The following is a 24,552-nucleotide window of genomic DNA, read 5'->3' on the forward strand; positions in this document are numbered from 1 at the left end:
TTCTGTGGGTCTAATTCAGAAAATGCATGTCATAACAAGATGCCCAGCACTTCAAGCCAAGCCTCCTCCTCTACCCTCTCTCGCTCTCTCCCCACCCGCAAAATTTGAGTCGCATCTCGCGACCTACACTTGTCTGTCCAATGCATGTTAACAACTATAGCTTGCCCACTCCGTAGCATGCTGCTCTATCCGCAATGATTGGTGAAGTCATGTAGAAAAATAGATTTCAGAGGTTTAAAAAGGAACAGAAAGGAACGCTATATTTATTTTTTGGGGGTTCGAACAGGTTCAGAACGTGTTGGTCAGAACAGTGGAATGGAACAACAACAACAAAAAATTCTGTTCAGAACTAAATGATTGGAAAATAATTTGGGTTCCAACCCCTGCAAGGCTGTTATGGATATATTTTTTGGTTATGAATACACATAGTAGAGTCTTGTATTTCATCAGTTTTTGGCTGTTCTTCCTCGGGGTTTTTACTTTGGATCATTAGCGTCCCACACCTGCTGAGAGAGGTAGGGAGGAAAAGATCATTAGTCCCGAGGAAAAGTTGCAAAAAGTCACAAACAAAAAGTCTCAAAAAGTGGCAAAACCGTGCAAGGAAACAGAGAACAACCAGTACAGCCAAACTCTTAAAAATGTAAGAATCACTTTCAAATAAAGTAGTCAAGTATAATTCTACTTCTAAGTGAGTCATAGTTATTCAATTCTAAATCCCAGAGAGAAATATGTATCCACTCCTTCAGAATACAGCATAGCTTATCAAACTTTATTAGGTGTTAGAGACACTGATGAATTAACAAGTCATCTAATTTTAGAGCTGTTCATCTAAATGTGTGTGTGTGTGTGTGTGTGTGTGTGTGTGTGTGTGTGTGTGTGTGTGTGTGTGTGTGTGTGTGTGTGTGTGTGTGTGTGTGTGTGTGTGTGTGTGTGTGTGTGTGTGTGCATGCACGTACAAACATGTGTGCGTGAATGTGTTCAAGTACAGTGAAGTGTGTGTTTGTGTACAAGCATGCATGTGTGCGTATGTGCGCGCAACTGAGTTAGTGTATGTGTGTGTGTGTGTGTGCGCGCACACAGTTGTGTATATCAGACCCAGTAGGCGCTACCTTTGTCGACACATATTCTGAGGCCCCTGCAGTGACACTAGTTTGAGTGATTGACAGCTCTAACAATATAATTTGCCCTTCAGTTCATTCCCAGGGGGCTATTTCAGCTGAAGAACTGGGAAGGTTGCACGGGTGGGGGGCGCTAGATAGGGTGACACCCAAGCGAGTGCGACAGCCTTTCCTTCCCCCAGGGTCCCTCAAACACCCACAGTGGGTGTTTGAGGGATATCCCCAGTTTGGGCTAGACTGGGCTGAGTGTGCTACTAATGATACAGTATATACCGTATTGGGGAACTGTAAAAGTAGCACTGTAGTGGGAAAGGTACTTGGGCAGAAACGTGTACTATATAATCGACATAACTTGTTACCCATAGGAAAACATATCTCTTTGACCTGTCAGTATCTACTGTTGCTAGTCTCACTCAACAGCCACTGAGATTATACAGTAAGCAACTAGAATTGACCCAGTAAGAGCATAAGCCTTGACAACATTATGGTTGAGTGTAAAAGCCTAGTGAGGGAGGCTACTTTGCTGCTTAAACGGCTGGGATTCCTCCAGAGCCCTGCGGGCATAATGCAACAGTAATGTGACAATAGCAGCTGCACTGTGGCATGCGTGGCATCATGCCGACGGTCTGCACAGTATTCGTCGGGTCCAGGTGGCGTGGGGTGACCTACGCATCCCACTATATAGGATGCCATTTGGGATGCCTCCACTGCCCTGCGTTGTTTAACCCCCACGCCACCTCGACCATTTGGGATGCCTCCACTGCCCTGCGTTGTTTAACCCCCACGCCATCTCGACCATTTGGGATGCCTCCACTGCCCTGCGTTGTTTAACCCCCACGCCACCTCGACCATTTGGGACACAGGACACGACAGGTTCCTTGCACAGAGAAATAAGGTCAGTGGGAACGAGCCCTTTATATATAGAACAATAATGCAATGAGGCAATGGAACATGCCCAATATGTCCGTCCAAAGGATTTGATTTACGGTGGCCAGCGAACTCGGGCACAGAGTGGAGGACAGACGTAGGAGTTATGGACACGGCTCCATTGGGGGATGTAAGTCAATTCAAGGCACGTGTGGGTGGGTGTCCTTCATGTGAGAAAAAGTCTCCTCAGCCCCAGCTTCTTTCGTTCTGTGACAATGTCACTCGCAACAGGTTCGGAAAAGCACGCGCGCACACATTCACATCGTGGTGAGAAAACTCACTTACCATTTGTGACAGATTTGGTCTTGCCTCCAACTGTCACCTGTTAACAGAAAACAAGGGAACACAAAGTTACTAATCTTTACCAGTGAAATGACTGTATTTCTAGGTGAGTCATGTCTTACCAAGGGGCAATCATTATTACTTATTCAGATTTCATATAGTTCAGGGTCATGCAGTTTAATAATTCAGGGTCATGCAGTTTAATTAATAAACTGACTCACAAGGAGTGAAGAAAGTGTGACAACTATGTATCAGCAAACCAGAATTGAACACGACTAGGAAACGTTATGCTGAAGTACTGAAATTCCCACAGAAGAACATCCTTTCTGAACATTCTTGGAACTATTTGAGAACATTCCCAATGTCAAACCAGTTGGAGAACGTTCCTGGAACATTACCAAAATTGAAATGAAATGTAACCATGTTTGAAACGTTTTATCTTTGGCACACTGTAGATACTCCAGTACTGTTGCCTAATCCCACATGTACCCCTAGACCCTAAACCCAACACTTGTGGAGATCTGAGAGATTGGACAGGTGTTCGCGATATGGCAAAAATCCACCTAGCCTACAAGAGGGCAAGGTGGAGCTATCAAGATACTGTTTACACCCATCAAATCCTCTCCGTTCTCCATGTGTCTGGGGGTAGGGGCTAGAGGTTGTTTTCGGGACAGGGCCTTCATCTGATCTACTAGCTCACCTTAGCAGGGGAAGAGCCCTTTGTTTCCCATAGGCTGCGCTTGTTGCCCACATCAACAGGTTTCAGGTCCTGCAAGAGAACACAGAGCAGAGCGTAACGTGGGGAAGAAGCCCTAGTGAGGCAATAGCGCATTTAATCAGAACAAAAGCATGGACGGAACTACGCTGGATGCTAAGGAGTGCATCAACGGTTGGTGAATGATCACGACTAAATTGCTATTCATTTATTGATGAACTAAAATGTATATGTTTCCATCAATGGCGCATTCAAGAAAGTACTTTTTAAAGATATCAGATGCATATTGCTAACATGACAAACTGGATCATACAGTACCTTTCCCACAGTTAAAATCAAGCGGAAGACAGAACAGAAAAGTACAGAAGGAAGGAAAGTTCCGGAGGAAGACGACTGCAGAGCTAGTCAAGTAGAAGAGAGGAAAATAAAGAAGTTGTTAAACAACAGTAATTGATAGACAGACATTTTCTCAAAACAAATAGCCTAACCGAAACATTTCATATAACATACAGAAGGAGTGCTTTATACCTTCTCTCCATGAGAGGGAAACCTTGTAGCGTTCCTGTAAAAGCAATTTGGCTCTTACAAGTACTTGTGGCCAGAAGGAATGGGACTAAAGATATCCCCTCATAAATGTCAGGTTCGAACAAAGTGGCTTGCCAATCAACAGTACGTCTCACATCCTGTTCTGACTGTCTCAAATAGAACTGGTCAGATTAGCCTGCTAGCAAGCTATAAAGAATAGCATGCACTGACTGTCTCAAATAGAACTGGTCAGATTAGCCTGCTAGCAAGCTATAAGGAATAGCACGCACTGACTGTCTCAAATAGAACTGGTCAGATTAGCCTGCTAGCAAGCTATAAAGAATAGCACGCACTGACTGTCTCAAATAGAACTGGTCAGATTAGCCTGCTAGCAAGCTATAAGGAATAGCACGCACTGACTGTCTCAAATAGAACTGGTCAGATTAGCCTGCTAGCAAGCTATAAAGAATAGCACGCACTGACTGTCTCAAATAGAACTGGTCAGATTAGCCTGCTAGCAAGCTATAAAGAATAGCACGCACTGACTGTCTCAAATAGAACTGGTCAGATTAGCCTGCTAGCAAGCTATAAAGAATAGCATGCACTGACTGTCTCAAATGGCCTCAACATCACACTGGATATGGCCTTTACTTTAGATATACATCCAATTTAGGATACCTGTATCCTACACATCGGTTAAACACAGAAATGATCTGGTTTAACTCTCTAGTTTGAAATCTAAACAAATCAACTGTTAGGAGAAAGCAAAAGTAGTTTTTTATGAAACTGGTCGTCAACTGAAAACATTTGAGAGACTTTACCTTTTTGATTGGTCACATACAGACAGTCACATTGTCACCACGATCTAAAACGTCCCCTCAAGACACTGTTTACACACTTCCATAAACCACACACTCGTATGCCATGGCGTGGTGTACGCAAACTTGAATGTACTCTTATCGTACTCTGTCAGCAGTAAGATAACGTTAAAGTAACTATCCAGCCCAAGCAAGATGAAATATTGCATCTGACAGTGGCTGATGTGGAGGGCATAACCAGGGAGGTACACTATATATACAAATGTATGTGGACACCCCTTCAAATTAGTGGATTTGGCTATTTCAGCCACACCTGTTGCTGACAGGTGTATAAAATTGAGCACACAGCCATGCAATCTCCATAGACAAACATTGTCAGTAGAATGGACTTATTGCAGTGACTTTCAACTTGGCACCGTCATAGGATGCCACCTTTCCAACAAGTCAGTTCTGTCCTGCTATAGCTGGTCCGGTCAAATGTAAGTGCTGTTATTGTGAAGTGGAAACATCTAGGAGCAAAAACATCTCAGCCGCGAAGTGGTAGGCCACACAAGCTCACAGAACGGGACCGCCAAGTGCTGAAGTGTGTAAAAATTGTGTGTCCTTGGTTGCAACACTCACACCAAGCTCTAAACTGCCTCTGCAAGCAACGTCAGCACAATAACTGCTCGTCGGGAGCTTCATGAAATGGGTTTCCATGGCCGAGCAGTCGCACTCAAGCCTAAGATCACCATGCGCAATGCCAAGTGTCGGCTGGAGTGGTGTAAAGCTCGCCGCCATTGGACTCTGGAGCAGTGGAAAAGTGTTCTCTGGAGTGATGAATCATACTTCACCATCTGGCAGTCCGACAGATGAATCTGGGTATGGTGGATGCCAGGACAACTCTACCTTCCCCAATGCATAATGCCAACTGTAAAGTTTGGTGGGGGAGGAATAATGGTCTGGGGATGTTTTTCATGGTTCGGGCTAGGCCCTTTAGTTCCAGTGAAGGGAAATCTTAACGCTACAGCATACAATGACATTCTAGACAATTCTGTACTTCCAACTTTGTGGCAACAGTTTGGGGAAGGCCCTTTCCTGTTTCAGCATGACAATGACCTTGTGCACAAGGCAAGGTCCATACAGAAGTGGTTTGTTGAGATCTGTGTGGAAGAACTTGACTGTCCTGCACAGAGCCCTGACCTCAACCCCATCAAACACCTTTGGGATGAATTGGAAAGCCGACTGCGAGCCAGGCCTGATCGCCCAACATCAGTGTCTGACCTCACTAATGCTCTTGTGGCTGAATGGAAGCAAATCCCCACAGCAATGTTCCAACATCTAGTGGAAAGCCTTCCCAGAAGAGTGGAGGCTGTTACAGCAGAAAAAATGACATGACGCGTACATAAATCCTATTTCAGCGCGTCTCCACTAGTGTAGGTCACAAGTTGAGAGACAAAATGGATGATCGTATAGACGTACACTCACCAGGTCGGCCATTTGGGGTCATTAGACTACAGCTAGCCACATTTTCAAGTTAAAGAGCTCAATCGTGTGTGTTTTGTCCTTACTTCAGCCTTCTCAGCTGCGGCTGCGGCTGCCTTGCCAGTGTCTGCCGGGCTCTTGCCCCAGCCTTTAGTCAGTCCAGCCACACCCACTTTAATATCAGCAGCATCCTGGGGAAGAAGGTGGAGAAGTAGACTGTCATTCATCACTTTCAGTCAGCGATTGCTCTCTCGCTCTCTCCTCCTGTCTCCCAATCTCTTCTTATTTACATTTTTTTGTCATTTAGCAGACGCTCTCATCCAGAGCACCTTACAGGAGCAATTATGGTTAAGTGCTCAAGGGTACATCAACAGATTTTTCACCTAGTCAGCTCGGGGATTCAAACGAGTGACATTCCACTTACTGGCCCATCTCTCTTAACCGCTAGGCTACCTGCTGCCCTTCTTCTCCCTCTCTCCCTTTCCATCTCTCAATCCTTCCCCCTCCCTCCCCTCTCTCTCTCTCTCTCCCCCACACTCTCTCTCTCCTCCATCCATCTCTCCCCGTCCCTCTCCTGACTCCCTCTCCTCCCTCACCTTATTCATAGGCTTGGGGCTCTCAGTGGCCACCCCAACGTTCCCTTTCTCCCACATGCTCTTGATGTTGCGGATGCTTGGTGTCTCTGGCAGGTCTGAGACTGGAGACTTAGGAGACCTCACATCCCGGTTGGTCTGTGGAGAGGGAAAGGAGACATTTCATTTGTACATTTTGGTAATTTAGCAGACACGCTTATCCAGAGCGACCTACAGTCAGACATCAAGATAATGCCACTTAAAAATAAATCAATAAATAGAGAAACTGGGAGGCAAGTGATTGTGTTTGTATTCCATTTATTTAGTTGTTTAACCTTTATTTAACCATAAAAGTCAGTTGAGAACCAATTCTCATTTACAATGATGACTACAAATGGACAAATAGGTCCTCAACAAGATACAATCACCTCATTTTTGCCTCCTAGCTTTTTATTGGATGTTTGTACTCATTCTGTCATTCTTATGACATGATGAGTAGGCCTCAAGATGCCCTGGAACACTATGCATTTAGGATGTGTCTATGCCTTACATGAACTGCAGCAGTGTATAAATCCAGTCTGTTGCCTATCTTGGAGACAATAGGAGCATGTGATGTCTTACAGCTGTAGGAGCAAGAACACACAAACCGTGAGTACAATGCAGAACATTCTAGACTGAAGGTTTACATGAATACCATAGTAGGAGTAAAAGGCAAGGAATGCTCACCCTTTCTGGGCTCTCTGGTTCAAGAATTCTGCTCTCTCCCCAATCTAAAAACACAGAGAATAGACTAACTTGATTACACTTGTAAACACATTATTGACATGCAACACACAGCTGATGCAAATGTCTGCTCTCTCTCTCTCTCTCTCCTCCTCTGTCCCTCTCTTTCCATTTCTTCCTTTCTCCCTTTAGACTAAAATTCTTACCATTCTTGGGCAGTTAGTTCTATGTGATCTGAACAAAGTGAACCCAATGGTGATGACTCAGTGTTGTGTTGAGGAGTCAGTCTGTCACAGAGCCATTATAAGCAGGGTCCTGTCAGCTCCTGAGCCCCGGGCTGGGAACCCAGGACTGCTGTTTATGATAAATGACAAGTCCATAACGAGTGTGCGCACACAAACGCATGCAAGCCATACACTCAGGCAGGCACACACGTACACAAACACACAAAAGCATTCACACACACACCCCTCATACTGCTAGCTGTGGATGCTCCTAAAATACTTGTCACAATAAATTCCTCTCAGTCCTAGACCTCCTCTAAACACCCATATTTGAGCCCAGTTGTGATACCAGCTGCAAAATCACTGTTTTGCACTTGACATAGAGAATTTCTGTTTTTATGGAAAGCTGTCTATCATTCAGAGGACATAGAAACAGTCTTAACAATTAAAGAGACAGCAGCATGTTTCAAATTTGGAAACACATAAGTTTCCCATGTTTGTATGAGAATAATTCTATGGATCTTTACTCAAGGTGTTGCATTGCATTGCTTTATGGGAAGACATTGCACATCAATATGGACACAATATCTATAGGCGATAGCTTTTGTTAATCGCCAACAGATCTCTCTCAGTTACTGTAATGATATCATCTGTAGCTGAAGCCTATAGGGCCTCACCTTGCCCTTGGGCGTGACACCCAATGTGAAGGGTTTCTTGTCTCCGTCGCCCGATTCCTCGATCATCTGTTTCTTCTTCTCTGCAGCGTCTTTTCTTCTTTGCTCTATCTCTTCCTTCAACCTCTTCCTCTCCTCCTGTTAGAACCAGAGCAATGGCCCATTTAACCATCACTGTTATCGTTAGGGTTAAGGTTAAACCGGGATGAAGACATGAAGCTAGAGTTAGGGTTTTTCACTAGGCACGAAATGGAAGAAAACGTTCTGAAATGGGGTGAAAACATGTTTTTTTTTAAATAATTTTGCTGTTTAATAAAGCATTTTGCTTCCGTTTCAACTGGATCCCTATCTGTTCGTCCCATGTCCCCACCTGTCTGTCGGTCTGTCCGTCCATCCGTCCCCAGTCTCCACCGGTCTGTCAAATGTTTTTTTGTCACATGCTTTGTAAACAACAGGTGTAGGCTAACAGTGAAATGCTTACTTATGAAACTTTCCCAACAGAGCATGCAGAGAGAATAATAGAAAAATAATAGAAAGATAACATGGAATAAATACACAGTGATTTACTCTAACTTATACACAGGGTACCAGTACTGAAGTCGATGTGCAGGTTAATTGAGGTAGATAAGTACATATAGTTAGGGGTAAAGGCACCAGGCAACAGGATAGATAATAAACAGTAGGGGCTGTGATTCAAAAAGAGTTAGTGCAAAAAGAGTCAATGCAGGTAGGCCGAGTAGCTGTTTGGTTAACTATTTAGGAGTCTTGTGGCTTGGTGGTAGAAGCTGTTCAGGGTCCAGTTGGTTCTTGTTGGTGCATCGGTACCGCTTGCCATGCGGTAGCAGAGAGAACAGTCTATGACTTGGGAGGCTAGAGTCTTTGATTTTTAGGGCCTTCCTCTGATATCGCCTGGTATAGAGGTCCTGGATGATAGGGAGCTTGGCCCCAGTGATGTGGATGGGGGCGTGCTCGGCCCTCCGTTTCCTGCAGTCCCAATCAGCTCCTTTGTCTTGCTGAGGGAGAGGTTGCTGTCCTGGCACCACACTGCCAGGTCACTGATCTCCTCCCTATAGGCTGTCTCATGGTTGTTGGTGATCAGGCCTACCAACGTTGTGTTGTCAGCAAACTTAAAGATGGTGTTGGAGTCATGTGCAGTCGTGGATGAACAGGGAGTACAGGAGGGGACTAAGCACACACCCCTGATGGGCCCCCATGTTGAGGGTCAGCGTGGCAGATGTGTTGTTGCCTACCCTCACCACTTCATAGTCGTAGCGGGATTTCTTATAAGTGTCCGGATTAATGTCCCGCTCCTTGAAAGTGGCAACTCTAGCCTTTAGCTCACTGCGGATGTTGCCTGTAATCCATGGCTTCTGGTTTGGATATGTACGTACTGTATATACAGTGACTGATGTGGTAAACTCCTCAATGTTATCTGATGAATCCCGGAACATATTCCAGTCTGTGCTAGTGAAGCAGTCCTGTAGCTTAGCATCCGCTTCATCGGACCACTTCCGTATCGAGCACATCACTAGTACTTCCTGTTTGAGTTTTTACTTGTAAGCAGGAACAGGAGGAGATAGTTATTGCCAGATTTGCAAAAGGGATGGCAAGAGAGAACCTCTAATACTTTTTTTACCCCTTTTTCTCCGCAATTCCGTGGTATCTAATTGGTAGTTACAGTCTTGTCTCATCGCTACAACTTCCGTACGGACTCGGGAGAGGCAAAGGTCGAGAGCCGTGCGTCCTCCGAAACACAACCCAACCAAGCCGCACTGCTTCTTGACACATAACTCGGAAGCCAGCCGCACCAATGTCTCGGAGGAAACACCGTACACCTGGCGACCGTGTCAGCGTGCACTGCGCCTGGCCCGCCACAGGAGTTGCTAGTGCACGATAGGACAAGGACATCCCTGCCGGCCAAATTTTCCCCTAACCCAGAAGACGCTGGGCCAATTGTGCACTGCCCCATGGGTCTCCCGGTTGCAACAGAGCCTGGACTCTAGAGGCACAGCTAGCACTGTGATGCAGTGCCTTAGACCACTGCACCACTCGGGAAGCCTTCTAATACTTTTCTGTGTGTCGAGTAAAGGTGATCTAGAATTTTGTCGCCTCTACTTGCACAGGTGACATGCTGATAAACATGAGGTCAAAGGGATTTCAGTTTCACTGCATTAAAATCACCGGCCACAGGAAGCGCTGCCTCTGGATGTGCATTTTCTTGTTTGCTTATGGCCCTATACTGCTTGTTGAGTGCGGTCTTAGTGCTAGCATCGGTTTGTGGTGGACAGCTATGAAAAATGTAGATAAAAACTCTCTTAGTAAACAGTATGGTCTCATTGCACACCAGCTGTTGTTAACAAAGAGACACACACCTCCCCCCTCATCTTCCTCAGTGCTGCTGACTGGTCTTGACGATGCATAGAAAAGCCTGCTAGATGTATATTATCCATGTCCTTGTTCAGCCACGTCTCCAAGAATCATAGAATATTACAGTTCTCCAGGTCCCGTTGATAGGATAGTCTCAAATGGAGCTTGTACAGTTTGGTCTCTAGTGACTGTACGTTCCCAAACAGAATGGAGGGTAAAGGCAGTTTATTTGGTCGCCAACGTAGTCACGTAAGGACGCTGGCTCGTCTGCCACTTTTCCGCCATCGCTTCCTCTTTCGAGGAATTAGGGCCTGATCCAGTAAACAGAACATCCAAAGCTGTAGACTAGTTGAAGTAGAAATTGTCATCCAAATCGAGATTAGTGATAGCTGTTCTGATCTCCAGAAGCTATTTTCGGAGACATTATGTACAAAAGAAGTTAACCTCTCTTGGGTAGGGGGCAGTATTTTCACGTCCGGATGAAAAGCGTGCCCAAAGTAAACTGCATGTTACTCAGGCCCAGAAGCTAGGATATGCATATAATTGGTAGATTTGGATAGAAAACACAAAAATTATGTCTGTGAGTACAACAGAACTGATATGGCAGGCAAAACCCCGAGGACAAACCATCCCAAAAAAAACAATTTCAGCCTACCACTGTTTTCAATGGCTGTCACTTTTATTATAAGGCGAAATCCTCCCAGATTGCAGTTCCTAGGGCTTCCACTAGATGTCAACAGTCTTTAGAAAGAGTTTCATGCTGGTTTTTGGAAAAATGAGCCAGAAATTGTAGTTTTTCTAGGTGGCTCCCATTTTGGCTGTAGTGTTTCGAAGCGCGTGGAAGAGAGCGCGTTCTTTGGTATTTTTCTCCGGTAAAGACAATAACGATTCTCCGTCTTAAATTTTATCGTTTATTTACGTATTAGGGTACCTAAGGTTTGATTCTTAGTAACTAATTAGTAACTAAACTAAGCTAAACTGAGTTTTTATGGATATAAAGAAGGACATTATCGAACAAAAGGACCATTTGTGATGTATCTGGGACCTTTTGGGGTTCCAACAGAAGAAGATCATCAAAGGTAAGGCATTTATTATATCGCTATTTCTGACTTTCGTGGCGCACCTGCCTGGTTGAAATATGTTTTTCATGCTTTTGTATGCGGGGCGCTGTCCTCAGATAATCGCATGGTGTGCTTTCGCCGTAAAGCCTTTTTGAAATCTGACACAGCGGTTGGATTAACAAGAAGTTAAGCTTTATTTTGATGTATTACACTTTATGATTTTATGAAAGTGAAATATTTATAATTCTGTAGTTTGAATTTCGCGCTCACAATTTCACCGGATGTTGGCCAGGTGGGATGCTACCGTCCCACCTGGCCATAAGAAGTTAAGATCAGCGTAAAAAAAAAAACACACAACATAGCAGAATTGGTCAGGAGCCCGTATAACGGCTGCTATCCACTGCAGCGCCATTCCACGTCTGTATGTTTGTCCGTCCCCAATTCCCACCTGTCTGTCCATCCTTAGCCCCCACCTGTCTGTCTGTCTCTACGTCCCCACCCACCTGCTCCTTGGCCTTCTTTTCTGCCATCTCTGCCTTCTTCTGCTTCTCTTCCTCCTCAATGATCTTCTTCCTCCCCTCCCTCTTCTTCTTCAGCTCCTCCAGCTCGGCCTCAGACTCCTGCTGTTTCTGCTTCATCTTCTCAAACTCCTCGTTGTCCGCCTCGTCACGACGCCGCTTCAGCTCCTCCAGCTTACGCTCCGCCTCCAGGCGCTCCTGGTCCTCGGCCTCGGTGGAGCGCGACACACCTCCGTTCTGCTGCTTGGAGAGGGAGGACTCTTTCTGTTCAATAGAGAGCACAGATAGATAGACCAATGGATTAGTGATAGACCCATATCATTGGAATGAGATTACAATACCCCATCCACCATGCTTCATCTATTTCTATCAATTCACCAATGGAAACCAATTGATGAGCGATGGACCAGTGGATGAGTTATACACCAATAAAAAGCAGAGATAGATAGAACAGCTAATGAATGCCACAAACAGTGTTAGTATAACAAGGCAACTGTTTGTCGGGTGGACAGAAAATGACACTCACCTCGTCTTTCTTCACTGACCTTAACTTCGGTTTCTCCAACTCCACCTTCTCAGACTGCATCAAAGTCCAACAATGTTGAAACAAAAACAAAGTTATAGAATATAAACAAATGGTGTCCAGCATAATATGGACATTTTTACAATCTATGATTTAGATTGATCATCACATACATATTATTTCTATTTGAATTGACATTTCAACTTGATCTTACCCGCTTTTTTGACTTTTCCTCCTTGGTGGGCAGGAACAAAGGGAAATATAACAAGAGAAGTCAGATAACTGTGGCATCTATCTACATATGCGAACATAGAAGCCAGGCAAATTGCCATACAATGGTGTTCCACTGCAGCCTGCAAGGTGAGAGCAATGCAGATGTACCTTGATGCTGACCACACACACACACACACACACACACTGTGACAACACTGTGACATAACTAGCCTGGTTGCTGATCTGTTTGTGCCAACTTCTATGGCTCAGTTTGGCATGACAATGATCATAGGAATTGGCAGGACAGAACAAACAGATCTGGGACCAGACTAGGACACAACTGCCCAAGTTCTCAATGATGCAAAGCAACACATTGTGACCACTCTGTGATCTGTGACCACACCTTAAAGCATGGGAGAATGTGGATATGGAAGTGGCCTAAACAGTGAAGATGTAAAACGCAGCAAAACCTGGATAACCCAAATATATCCTCTACATGTGTAATTTAAAATATCTTGAATATAAATGTATTATTGAGCATACTGTATTCAGATACAGTAGATATATGTGCTGTAAGAAACTAATGAGGAACATTGGAGTTATCCAGGATTTGAATGGAGGCAATCACCCTAAAAGTCACACTGATACCTCAGCTTTCTTTTTTTCCTCTGCTTGCTTAGATTTTTTAGCTTTCTCTTCAGCGTCTTTCTTGAGTTTTGCAGCTTTTTCTTCTTTTTCTTTGTTGAGTTTTGCAGCTTTTTCTTCTTCTTCTTCTTCTTTCTTGAGTTTTGCAGCTTTTTCTTCTTTTTCTTTGTTGAGTTTTGCAGCTTTTTCTTCTTCTTCTTTGTTGAGTTTTGCAGCTTTTTCCTTTTCTTCAGCCTCTTTCTTCAGTTTTACAGCCTTTTCCTTTTCTTCAGCCTCTTTCTTGAGTTGTGCATTTTTTTCTTCTTCTTTCTTCAATTTTGCAGCTTTTTCTTCTTCTTCTTTTTTAAGTTTTGCAGCTTTTTCTTCTTCCTCTCTTTTAAGTTTAGCAGCTTTCTCTTCAGCTTCTTTCCTTTCTTTTTCAGCCTTTTCCTCAGCCTCTTTCTTGAGTTTTGCTGCAGCCTCTTTTTCTTCCAACTCTTTTTTCTGTTTTTCTTCCTCTTCTTTCTTAGATATCTCTTCAACAGATTTCTCCTCTACTGCCATCTTGGGCATAATTGATATTTCAAACATGCACTCTTGTAGTGGTGCAGCGGGTACAACAAATTCAATCAATTTTTCTGGTACTATTTGTGTTTCTTCAACCTCTTCCTATGAGATAAAGTACATTTTGTGTCAATATTTACTTCCTGTAAATACAATACCTCCCATCCAACATTTATGCCCTTTAACGTTAATCTAGGAAGTCATACTTTACCTCTTTCTTCTCTTCCTCCACCTCCTCAGCTTTCTCAGGCTCTGTGACGGGTTCAGGCTCTTCCTCCTTTGGCGTCGCTTGCTCTTCTTTCACCTCCTTCTCCTCCTCTCTACTCCAGGAGTTGGTGGTTACTTCCTCCTGGGCTGGTTTCTCCTCCTTCTCCTCCTCTGTGCCTTGGTGGCGCCCGCTAGAGAAGGTCTCCTCCTGGCTGTTCTCATTACCATCGGTGATGGTAGGGTCGAACTCCTTCTGTCTATCCAGTGCCTCTTTCAACCTCTTCTGTCTGCGTTCCTCCCGCTTGGCCAGGCGGTCCAGGAGTACCACGTCATCCCCATCACCTGCTGAGGAGCTCACCTCTGCACCGGTGGAGGAGGACTCTGTCTCTGTCACACTGTGGAGTGGAGGGGAAAACAGAATGAATTAGTTGTAGACAAGCTATTGGCTAACACTGTAACTTATATTATTGTTACCAGATGGGATCTTTCTATAGATCAGGGTCTTGTTCAGTAGGGAGAATGGGGTGGTTCTACCTAAATTTGTAGAAGACATTTTTGGTTTTCAAGGATTTGTTCACGTTCTAGGTGTCCTGTGTTCTCTACCTGTGAGTGTTGTTGACCTCTGTTGTCACGGTGCCCTCCATCTCCGGATTTTTCATTCGTTCCTCACGAGCGTTTCTCCTACGCTCGCGAGCCACCTCCTCATCATCATCAGTTGTGCTGAAGCCCCTGAAACAAGCCAAGACATACACATAAATGAATGGGAGATGTTAGCCTTTTGCGTACAAGTATTACTGCCATACAAATGACTGATATTATCCCAATGCCTATTGCATATCATTATGATTCCCATACATACCAAACCATCCCTACAATTATTTTCACCTATAGTGGTTTACATAACAATTGTAAGAAATCAAGTTTTTGTTTCATCAAGCGTTTTACAGAGGGACATTTATTGGGGCCTAAGCTTCCGGACATTTATTTCCACCCTGGGGAGTTTCTTACATTGTGTCCCATATGGCACCCTATTCCCTACTAATTGCACTACTTTTGACCAGAGCCCTATGGGCCCTGGTCAAAAGTGGTGCACTCTGTAGGGAATAGGGTCCCATTTGGGATGCAATCTTGGCCTTTAACCAAACATGGAGTTGGGGAAGCAGAGAGACGTTATGTACTGGAGTAGGTCTCTGTTACAGTTAGCTACATGGGAGGTGAATGTAAATTGTGTGTATATAGGCAGATACAAACATACAGTATGTTGGGCTGAGAAGAGCCTAATTCCATCTCCGTTTATTATACAACACTAAATCTGCCATGTAGTCATGGCCTAATCCTTATGTCCCAAAGTGTGATTATATAGAGTACATAAAGTCTTTAAGACACCTTACTGTATATACAGCCAGAACTTTTAAAAGAGCTGTCTTAAACTGATTCATTTGTAGATGGGTTTACACTACTACTGCAAGCATTCACAAAGAACATGCTCAATGGAGTTACACACAGGTTCAGACCTAACAGGAAAACGCTAAAGTTCAGACTGCTCATCCGTCTAACCAACAGTCTCGTACTGCTTTGAGAGAGATGATCCAGCCATAGACCTTACCCTGCACCATAGTGCCGACGGTCTCACAAACTATTCAAAGATGAATGATCAGGTCTTGTCAGTCAAAACACTTGGCCCTGTACTGATCCACCATGTTGTCTCCCAGTGATCTGACCGGGAGAGCAATTACAGAGGCGGATGGATGGATGGATGGATGGATGGATGGATGGATGGATGGATGGATGGATGGATGGATGGATGGATGGATGGATGGATGGATGGATGGATGGATGGTGTCGTGGTGGAGGAAGGTCAGACTGATAACACACACAGATGTGTTGTGAATCAAAACGTCACTGAGATGAAAGAGAGAGAGAATGGGGAGCGCACAATGCTCATCAACTGGACTCCCAGCCAAGATAAAGAGAAACCAAAATCCATATCACGATAACTTGACTGAATTCTCATGACAACGATACATTGACTGACACATTTATAACATTAATGTGGACCACATTTCCTTTTTTTTAATATTAATAACCTTAAAAACTTCTACTACAACTTTGAATGCTGTAGCTATCAATTGGTTCATTAACAATCACACATATTAGCAAACTTGTTTCATTTCAAACTTCACATTTCTATGGTAGGGTTATAGATTATTTATCGTAACAAACCATATCAAGAAAATATCCACGATAACTGGTTGGTTTGTTTGGAGTTGATAACTTTTGGTTTATCGTCCCAGCTCTAGAAAGTGGGATACGGAGATAGGAGGGAGCGAGAAATGGAGAAATCAAACAATCTATTATTTTTATTATTGCCTTCTCTTCTCTCTTTCCGTATTCATCTCGTGTGTCTGTGTGAGAGGATCCGTGGCTGCAGAGCATGCCATGCCGTCTCTTGCCTTGTTTATGAGGTGAGCAGAGAGCTTGAAATGGCCCATTGATAGAGAATGGGTATTATTTCCCCCTGCTCTCTCTCTCACAAACAAACACACACTGGGAAGGCAGAAGGCCACACACACATACAGTACAGTGCATTCGGAAAGTACTCAGACCCTTTGACTTTTTCCACCTTTTGTTACGTTACAGCCTTATTCTAAAATGTATTAAATCGCTTTTTTCCTCATCAATCTACACACAATATCCCATAATGACAAAGTAAAAACAGGTTTTTAGATTTTTTTAAATTATTATTATAATATTTTTTTTACAGAAATATCACATTTACATAAGTATTCAGACCCTTTACTCAGTACTTTGTTGAAGCACCTTTGGCAGCGATTACAGCCTTGAGTCTTCTTGGGTATAACGCTACAAGCTTGGGACACCTGTATTTGGAGAGTTTCTCCCATTCTTCTCTGTAGATCCTCTCAAGCTCTGTCAGGTTAGATGGGGAGTGTCGCTGCACAGATATTTTCAGGTCTATCCAGAGATCTTACATTTATTTACTCCTGAGGTGCGGACCTGTTGCACCCTCTACAACCACTGTGATTATTATTATTATTATTTGACCCTGCTGGTCATCTCTGAACATTTGAACATCTTGGCCATGTACTGTTATAATCTCAAAAAGGAACAGCCAGAAGAGGACTGGCCACCCCTCAGAGCCTGGTTCCTCTCTAGGTTTCTTCCTAGGTTCCTGCCTTTCTAGGCAGTTTTTCCAAGCCGCCGAGCTTCTACATCTGCATTGTTTGCTGTTTGGGGTTTAAAGCTGGGTTTCTGTATAGAACTTTGTGACATCGGCTGATGTAAAAAGGTCTTTATAAATACATTTGATTGATGTTCGATTGGGTTCAAGTCCGGGGTCTGGCTGGGACACTCAAGGACATTCAGAGACTTGTCCCGAAGCCACTCCTGTGTTGTCTTGGCTGTATGCTTAGCTGTCTTGGCTGTATGCTTTGCCCCAGTCTGAGGTCCTGAACGCTCTGGAGCAGTTTCATCAAGAATTTCTCTGTACATTGCTCCATTCATCTTTCCCTCAATCCTGACTAGTCTCCCAGTCCCTGCCACTGAAAAACATCCCCACAGCATGATGCTACCACCCCATGCTTCACCATAAGGATGGTGCCAGGTTTCCTCCAGACATGACGCTTGCCATTCAGACCAACGAGTTCAATCTCAGTTTCATCAGACTAGAGAATCTTGTTTCTCATGGTCTGAGAGTCCTTTAGGTGCCTTTTGGCAAACCCCAAGTGGGCTGTCATGTGCCTTTTACTGAGGAATGGTGTACATCTGGCCACTCTACCATAAAGGCCTGATTGGTGGAGTGCTGCAGAGATGGTTGTCCTTCTGGAATGTTCTCCCATCTCCACAGATGAACTCTGGAGCTCTGTCAGAGTGACCATCGGGTTCTTGGTCACCTTCCTGACCAAGGCCCTTCTCCACCAATTGCTCAGTTTGAACGGGCGGCCATCTCTAGGAAGAGTCTCGGTGGTTCCAAACTTCTTCCATTTAAGAATGATGGAGGCCACACTGTTCTTGGGGACCTTCAATACTGTAGAAATATTTTGCTACCCTTCCCCAGATCTGTGCCTTGACACAATCCTGTCTCTGAGCTCTACAGACAATTCCTTCTACCTCATGGCTTGGTTTTTGCTCTGACATGCACTGTCAACTGTGAGACCTTATATAGACAGGTGTGTGCCTTTCCAAATCATGTGCAATCAATTCAATTTACAGGTGGACTGCAATCAAGTTTTAGAAAGTTATTTCTGTTTTTTATTTGTAATAAATCAGGAAAAATGTCTAAAAACATGTTTTCACTTTGTCATTATGCTGTATTGTGTGTAGATTGATGAGGATATTTAATACATTTTAGAATAAGGCTGTAACGTAACAAAATGTGGAAAAAGTCAATGGGTCTGAATACTTTCCGAATGCACTGTACATACACTGAGTGGGAAAAACATTAGGAACACCTTCTTAATATTGAGTTGCACCCTCCCTTTTGCCCTCAGAAAACTCAAAATGGTGCACCTGACACCTACTACCATACACCGTTCAAAGGCACTGAAATCTTTTGTATCACCCATTCACCCTCTGAATAGCACACATACACAATCTTTGTCTCAATTGTCTCAAGGCTTCATATACACCGATTAAAGTGGATTTAACAGCTTTCACCTGGATTTACCTGGTCAGTCTATGTCATGGAAAGAGCATGTTTTGTACACTATGTGTATACAGTGGGGCAAAAAAGTATTTAGTCAGCCACCAATTGTGCAAGTTCTCCCACTTAAAAAGATGAGAGAGGCCTGTAAATTTCATCATAGGTACACTTCAACTATGACAGACAAAATGAGAAAAAAAAATCCAGAAAATCAAATAAGAATTTATTTGCAAATTATGGTGGAAATAAGTATTTGGTCACCTACAAACAAGCAAGATTTCTGGCTCTCACAGACCTTATAGATGACCTGGAGCCAGTGGGTTTGGCGACGAATATGTAGTGAGGGCCAGCCAACGAGAGCATACAGGTCGCAGTGGTGGGTAGTATACGGGGCTTTGGTGACAAAACGGATGGCACTGTGATAGACTGCATCCAGTTTGCTGAGTAGAGTGTTGGAGGCTATTTTGTAAATGACATCGCCGAAGTCAAGGATGGGTAGGATAGTCAGTTTTACGAGGGTATGTTTGGCAGCATGAGTGAAACTCCACATTAATTTGGAATGTGAAACCCCACGATTTCGGAATGAGATGTTCGACGAGCAGGTGTCCACATACTTTTGGTCATGTTGTGTGTATACACACACACACACACTCAATGATTTACAGATGCTGGGGAGGAGAGGAAGTGTGCAGGTTTTCCGAATGACAAAGGTTGCTCAGAGATGAGAGAACCATCAGTATTTCTCTTCAAGAACACAATCATACTGTACATACTCATGTTGATATGTTACAGATTATAACAATTGGGGGGGGGAGAGAAAGAGAAAGAGAGAGAGACTCAAGTTGTCAGCTCTGAAATAAAAACAGCAGACAAAACATTCCAGCGTCCACAACGTGTCCTCGGGCCCAGGCCGCGCTGCAGCGAGGCTCTGTGTGTGTGTGAGGCTGCACAGGAAATGCAGGGCAGGAGCCGGACTGTGAGAAAACTGCAGGCCCGCCCTTCAGACCACAGTCAGAGCAGGGGCTGATGGGACTTCAGATAATACTGAAGATACAGTACATGTAATGGGCTGTAGTTTCATCCATGAGCAAACAAACAATGCACGGATCGTTATCTCCTTCATAAAACAGAGTGCCCTATAAAGTGATCACTTCTCACAGTCTCCTGTACCCAACAATACAGATGCTGTCATTTACAGCCTATTCTATTCGACCGTTGAGGGAGATGTGACACTTTTAGATTGATACTCACGCTCCAATTGGGAATACTTGGTCTCTTCTGGACATGTTTTAAACCAAGTCTACAGTATAAAGACAGACTGCAATGTGACAAATCTGTTCCTTACTCTGCAGAGAGGCCGGGATTTTGAAGACATCAACTCCAATGAACTTTTCCGTTTGATCAGTCCAGCACACGCGCGGCACTACAGACGTTTTCACACTCCGCGATTGCAGAACACCACCGCATTATGGTGGCCAAACTCACAGCTAAACTACTGAATCGCTCTCTTTCTCTGCACCCTTTCTATTCTTTCTCTCTCTCTCTCTCTCTCTCTCTCTCTCTCACACACACACACACACACTGGCGGTGCTTCCTGCTGAGCAATAGAACCATTCCTCTTCGCTGGACGAAAGCCTCTAGATCCAAACTGACATTTAGGCGTGGTCACAGTGGCAGCTTAGATGATGCATTGCAGTAATTCGTGACTCTGTCTGGGAACGATTGCACTCACCCTTCAATTCCACACACACAGGCTAGTTGCTGGCTGTGGTGCCTGGGCAATGTCTGCTAACAGTAAACTTATTCCCTCGATCTCTAACTCATAGCCCTTTTTCTAACGCATACTTTGGCTCGAGTGCCAGATCTTCCCACCATCCCCTTTCTGTCTGTTGAACTTCGTCCCCGGGTAATAGGGGCAACAGAGCTAAAGAGATTTTAGCATTTTGTAGTATTTCAAATGCATTTGGGCCAAAGAATCTACTCTACATGCGGTCGTCATCATGAACTAACTGAACAACAAACATAGTAGCGTTTGCCAGAGAGGCCTAATATCTGACTCTAGAGCCTTAAGTTAACCAATCAGTTGGATGCCCTGGGCACGACTATACAGGAAAGAAGCTAACTATCCAGCAGACTACGCCAACATGCACTGTTGTACATAGGACATTACAATCAGTTTCTATATAAGAAAACTTTTTATTTTTATTTGTTTACTTTATTTAACTAGGCAAGTCAGTTAAGAACAAATTCTTACTTACAATGACGGCCTACCGGGGAACTGCCGACTGATATCTACCTTGTCAGCTCGGGGATTCGATCCAGCAACCTTTCAGTTACTGGCCCAACGCTCTAACCACTAGGATACCTGCCGCCCCCGAGGTGAGCTGGGTATCATCTGGTCTCTGTCAGCATTGTCCTGTACGGTCAGCAGGAGAGGAGCTGAGCGGCTGCATCCCAGACCCACAGGAGTGAGCTCTGACAGGGGGCAGAGCTAAACTGCAGACTGGAGACGCGCGCACACACACACACACACACACACAAACACAGACGGAGGCCTGCGCTCTCCAAACAGCCCAGCCAATCTGTTCACTAATGAATGAGCAAAGCAATAGAGCTCATTAAGCAGTCATCACTTCAGCCTGCCGCTACATCCAAGTCTTCTGTCTGTGTCTGTCTACTGCGCAAGGCCTGCTGGGCAACACATGGATATGCTCAGACAAAAGACAGAAACAATTACAGTACATATACTGTGCTTTCACACATACACTCACACACGTGCTTGGATACATTTTTTGAAAAAATGGTTCCAGAAAGGATTCTTTGGCAGTCTCCATAGGAGAACCCTTTTTGGTTCCAGTTTAGAACCTTTTTTGTTCCAGATAGAACTAGTTTGGGTTCCATGTAGAACCCTCTGTGTAAAGGGTTTTACATGGAACTCAAATGGGGTCTACCTGGAACCAAAATGAGTTCTTCAAAGGGTTCTCCTATGGGGACAGCCGAAGAACCTTTTTAGGTTCTAGATTGTACACTCTTAGAAAAAAAGGTGCTAACACATCAACGCACACACACACAGTAAACACACTCAAATTGTACAAGCACAACTGGTCATTATCTGTCTACAAGCCCATATATGGCTGCTGGACTATGGGAGGTACAGGAGGAAGGGAAAGTGCCTCATGACTCTGCACAATGTAAACACTCTGCATACCAAGGCCTCGACAGTCTCATTCAAACAAACCTCTAATGCTGTTAATATATTCTCCATAAAACATCCATAATACTGCATTCATGAGCATGACAAAACCACTTATGTTTCTGAATGTCAGATTATAGCAAACGTAAATATTCACAGTAAAACCAGATTTCCTAAACAATGGAAAGTGTAACGGAATACGTTAGGTTTAATCATAAGCAGAATCGATTAATTGCCGGCCGATTGCGACACAGAACAAAATGGACATCTAGGCAAGCCTGCATCTGTTCAAGTTAGAATGACTTAGAAGCTGATGTAGAGTGATGGTTGCCCATACAAAACAAACAACAGTACCCTATAGCAAGCAAGGAGAGATGAGCAACCCTAAAACCTGAAGAACGGAAGCCTCTAGGAGCCAAAAACAAATCCACTGCCAAAATAGAACATTTATAGCGTTTGTTTGTTTGTGTGCAGTAAGTCAGTCAGTCAAACGGTCAGGTTTCGAATAGAATTGGACACCACTGAAACTAACAAATCAGATTGGTGTCAGGGGATAGGAGACGGGCCCAAAGCTGTCTGGGATGACTTCTCATGTTATCCTGTGTGTGCGTACAAGTGTACCTGCATGACAATAGATACAATAAATACTGACTGAGGTTTACCAGTAAAAATGCCCAGTGAGAAGGATGAATTTGGCAAAGAGATCAGAGAACTCTTACTGGGTTCAGATGAGGCAATGGGCTTAACTGGAGGAGAGCACACATTTGGGCTTAAAGCTCATTCACTCATCCACCATATTAGATCAAATCACATTTTATTTGTCAAATACTTCGTAAACAACAGGTGTAGATCGTCAGTGAAATGTGTGTGTGTGTGTGTGTGTGTGTAAATGCGTGTGTGTGTGTGTGTGTGTGTGTGTGTGTGTAAATGCGTGTGTGTGTGTGTGTGTAAATTTGTGTGTGTGTGTGTGTGTGTGTGCGTGTGTGTAAATGCGTGTGTGTGTGTGTGTGTGTAAATTCGTGTGTGTGTGTGTTTGTGTGTGCGTGTGTGTGTGTGTGTGTGTGTGTGTAAATTCGTGTGTGTGTGTGTAAATTCGTGTGTGTGTTTGTGTGTGCGTGTGTTTGTGTGTGCGTGTTAGACAGACAGGTCACTCACTTCTCTGCCTCTAGACGCATTTGCTCACGCCTCTGTCTCCTCAATTCCATGCGCTGGTCGAAGTCGTCATCCATGGTGGCCTGAGAGCGTTTCTTCTGTGTTCAGACTGAAAGAAACCAACACAGACTGGTAAGTTTAACATCATTACACACATTTACACAACTTCTATGCCGGTGACTTTGTACAGAGGTCAGTAGGCTGAAATGAGGACGTGCAAAAAGGTTTTCATTGATGCCGTGAGGGAAAATACCCTGTCTGTAGTGTGTGTAGGCCAAATGTAGCCTCAACACTTTCAATATGTTTAACTCCTGTATCTCTTTTGAAGTCAAATGACATAACCTTTGACCTTTGACCTTACATCAGAAGAACCCTGACAGTGACATCATTGGTGATTAAGTGCTTGTAACTCATTCACATTAAGTAGCATGACACCGTAAACAACCTGCACAAACATTTGGGTACTTAAAACTGCTGCGGTATAGCCAACCCCTGCTTTTCTTACATCAGAGCTCTTAGTTGTCACACCTAAAGCCGCAAGAAATATCATAAATAAATATATATAAATAGAATCAATCAAATATAAATCAATCAATCAAATAAATATGATGAAATATCATAATCATCATCTTCCTCATCATCATTCCAATCACAATTCTCTGGGACTAACTAGGCTAACTGGGATGGAAACGCTACCAAACAAAACAGGCACAAAGTAAAGACAAAACACAAGATAAGCTCCCCAGTCAACACAGAAACACACTAACATTCACTGGACATGACTCGAAGTAGGACCACCCAAGAAACATTCAACACTCAGCGTTATGACATTCCCTGGCTCTCTATGGGCTACTGAATAGTCGGAAAAATCCCATAGCTATACAATACCTTAGCTGTAGTGAGTAGCGACGCTTAGGTTTAGTCCATGGGCAGCACTCCCTCCTCTCTCAGTATATCAACTCCACAATCTGGTTTATATCTCAGCTCTCTCTGCTACAGCACAAAGAATTCCTGCTTGCTCTTTCAGCAACTATAACTACCAGAAAAGGCAAAGCCTCTCTCTTGCTCAGCCTCCCTCCCTCCTTACTCTCTTGCTCCCTCCCTCCCTCTTTCTCACTCTCTCCTCCTCTCTCCTTCTCGTGCAGACTATCTTCCTCAAACTATTTTCTCTTGTTTTGCCTTCTCCTTCTTTTCACACGCTCCTGATGTCTCTCTCTCCCTCTAGCTCTCTGTCTATCCCCCTCTTTTTTCTCTTTTTTTGTTTCCATCTCTGCCTCTCTCTCAACCCCTTTCCCTCCACCTTTCTCTCTCTCTCCCTCTCTCACCATTCTCTACCTCCCTCCTACAGTATCTACATTTTCCTTTTAGCCTGCTTGTGTTTACAGAGCTGTCACTGGTTAGCTAAACTCAGCAGCGCTGGTTCGAATA

The 24,552-nt window shown here is 44.0% G+C and overlaps 1 protein-coding gene across 3 annotated transcripts in view; it reads right to left on the reverse strand.

Annotated features, from left to right (window-relative positions):
* Positions 1-233: 233 nt before the first annotated feature.
* The window catches only part of LOC120054172 (non-muscle caldesmon-like), a 56,928-nt gene continuing 32,609 nt past the window's right edge, over positions 234-24,552 (reverse strand). The window contains exons 1-15 of one of the 3 annotated variants that reach the window (XM_039001613.1): positions 24,013-24,188; positions 23,128-23,233; positions 14,723-14,848; positions 14,124-14,514; positions 12,726-12,746; positions 12,515-12,568; positions 11,974-12,252; positions 8,046-8,180; positions 7,148-7,191; positions 6,972-7,044; positions 6,446-6,580; positions 5,936-6,040; positions 3,028-3,096; positions 2,331-2,367; positions 234-503 (exon numbers count right to left, since the gene is read on the reverse strand). In XM_039001613.1, coding sequence (XP_038857541.1) covers positions 490-503; positions 2,331-2,367; positions 3,028-3,096; positions 5,936-6,040; positions 6,446-6,580; positions 6,972-7,044; positions 7,148-7,191; positions 8,046-8,180; positions 11,974-12,252; positions 12,515-12,568; positions 12,726-12,746; positions 14,124-14,514; positions 14,723-14,848; positions 23,128-23,201 — 1,557 coding nt within the window. In that variant the 5' untranslated portion in view covers positions 23,202-23,233; positions 24,013-24,188 and the 3' untranslated portion in view covers positions 234-489. Of the gene's footprint in view, positions 507-2,330; positions 2,368-3,027; positions 3,097-5,935; positions 6,041-6,445; positions 6,581-6,971; positions 7,045-7,147; positions 7,192-8,045; positions 8,181-11,973; positions 12,253-12,514; positions 12,569-12,725; positions 12,747-14,123; positions 14,515-14,722; positions 14,849-23,127; positions 23,234-24,012; positions 24,189-24,552 lie in introns of those variants that run through there. The other 2 variants (XM_039001611.1, XM_039001612.1) reach the window with 2 other exon arrangements.

This window comes from Salvelinus namaycush, chromosome 9 (genome assembly GCF_016432855.1).
Source record: "Salvelinus namaycush isolate Seneca chromosome 9, SaNama_1.0, whole genome shotgun sequence".
In the NCBI taxonomy this organism is placed as follows: Eukaryota; Metazoa; Chordata; class Actinopteri; order Salmoniformes; family Salmonidae; genus Salvelinus; species Salvelinus namaycush.